At 45.3% G+C, this 1918-nt stretch overlaps 1 protein-coding gene across 2 annotated transcripts in view; it reads right to left on the reverse strand.

The window, feature by feature from the left end:
• Positions 1-1150: 1150 nt before the first annotated feature.
• The window catches only part of KIFAP3 (kinesin-associated protein 3), a 66228-nt gene continuing 65460 nt past the window's right edge, over positions 1151-1918 (reverse strand). For both annotated transcript variants that reach the window (XM_010136557.1, XM_010136559.1), the window contains one exon: positions 1151-1259. In XM_010136557.1, the coding sequence (XP_010134859.1) occupies positions 1151-1259 (109 nt within the window). The remainder of the gene's footprint in view (positions 1260-1918) is intronic.

The raw sequence follows: 1918 nt of genomic DNA on the forward strand, positions 1-1918 counted from the left end.
TTCCAGTCATGCAGTATGAAACACGGCGAGTGACAGTGCGTATACAAGTACCTGCACGCTTTTAAAAGATAAAACAAGCTTTCAAGACAATCTCGATTTCAAGGATATTTTTAAAGTATAAGACTAACAGTCTGTTGACTTCCTAAATAACCGCATGCCTCTGAAGATCACCTTCCTAGCACATACACCAGCCTTACAGAAGTAACGGCCACTGTTTTAGCAGCTGAGGAACAGCTCTAGCCTAATCTCTGCTTGCACGCAGCATGCTTCAAATCACTGCACTGCAAGTCCAACCTGAGGGTGTCTCTGCCGCTCGGTGTTCTGTGCTTCGATCTGACTTAAACCCTGTGAACAGGTAGCACAGGATGCGTTTGTATTTCAGGCTGGGGAGGCTGGGGGAAAGGCTCCGCGTCTGGATTCTGAACCAAGTTACAGTGGTTTTCCCTCTTGCGAGTCCTCAGGATGTGGCTGACTCCTCTCAGCCCACAGAACTCCATTTAAACACTATGGTAAAGGTATTCTGTTGTAGTGTAGTTTCTAATTTTAAGTTTTCTCAAGCATTTAAACTAGATTGTAAATGTTTGAAGCTCCAGGGGAGTGAATCTATGCCATCTTTCCATTATTAAAGTCTTCAGAGCCAGGACTGGACTTTGGTAACTGTCAGGGCAGTGCCAGGAGATGCTGGGGCTTAACGGTGTTCCTGTTACTTCAGTGTTAGAGGGAAACGGTCCATGTTAAACACACTTCACATGAAGCATTCTTTGTAAATGCCTTGTAAAACAAACCAAACATTGGTCAGAAACACATTCACCACTGCTGACCACACAGGTTTTTATATTTAATAGAAATTAAATTAGTAACTTAATATACATAATGGGACACTTTCCAGTCCAGTAGCTTTCCAACTCCTGCTTTCAAGTCACAGACAAATACTGTACAAAAATGATAACGAAGAGCAACCAAAGAGTAAACACTGCCACTGCACACTGGACCTAGAAAGCTTCATCTGGAGCTACACACGCCAAAGGATACATAGCGATGGACCCATCGTGGTACAATCATGCATTACTGAGGGAGAGATCGACTGCCGGCCACACACACACTGGTTCCTCCAGGGCAGGTTGCAGCATCCTGCACTGCACAGCAGCTTTTACCGTGCACCGTAGCTGTAGTAGTAAGGTTCATCAGGGCGGTATCCATATGCGGTCGCTGGGCGGCCAGGAACCCCTGGGGACTGACCAAATCCATCAACTCCCATGCTAAAAAAAAAAAAAAGAGAAACTGTAGGTTTTTGCATGGTAGGGAAGGTGCACCAGCACTGGTGTCTCCAACTCTTCCTGCCACAGAGATAATTTTGTGAGGCAACTTAGCCAACCATCCTCCCCTTCTAACCAGCACGGCTCTGTCTCCTCTTCCCTCAGTCAGGAAAGATGCTGCACAGAAATCATCGTAACTCCTACCGAGGAAACGCTTCCAGGTCACATAGAAATCCTAGAAGAGACAGAAGTCTTCTCTTCTATCCTAGCAAAGCCTGTTCCTCCTGTGACTCAGTTTCTTTCTCTGTATGTTCAAGTTAATTTGTCTTTCAGGAAAGGCTTCAAGCATGCTTCTTGCAAAACCCGCTGGTAACCCTGCCCTACACAGCACATCTCAATAATCCAGCTTCTTCCTTCAGTACATTTCTGAAGCCCCTGAGAAAACACCAGCTAGAAATGAGAAAGTGAGAATAGCTGCCACAGCAACGTGGTTCAGCAAAGGACAGTGTTTCCGGTGGGATCTGAGACTGACAACTAAATGGCAGAAAGAATTCCTGAAAGGCTACATGAGACACAATAATCCATTTTTTCTTAGAGAACAGCACCTTTTACACCTGAGAAGTCCCACGGCAATGAATTAGATACCAAAGCACAAGATCTGT

The sequence above is a fragment of the Buceros rhinoceros genome, unplaced genomic scaffold (assembly GCF_000710305.1).
Source record: "Buceros rhinoceros silvestris isolate BGI_N320 unplaced genomic scaffold, ASM71030v1 scaffold23345, whole genome shotgun sequence".
NCBI lineage: Eukaryota > Metazoa > Chordata > Aves > Bucerotiformes > Bucerotidae > Buceros > Buceros rhinoceros.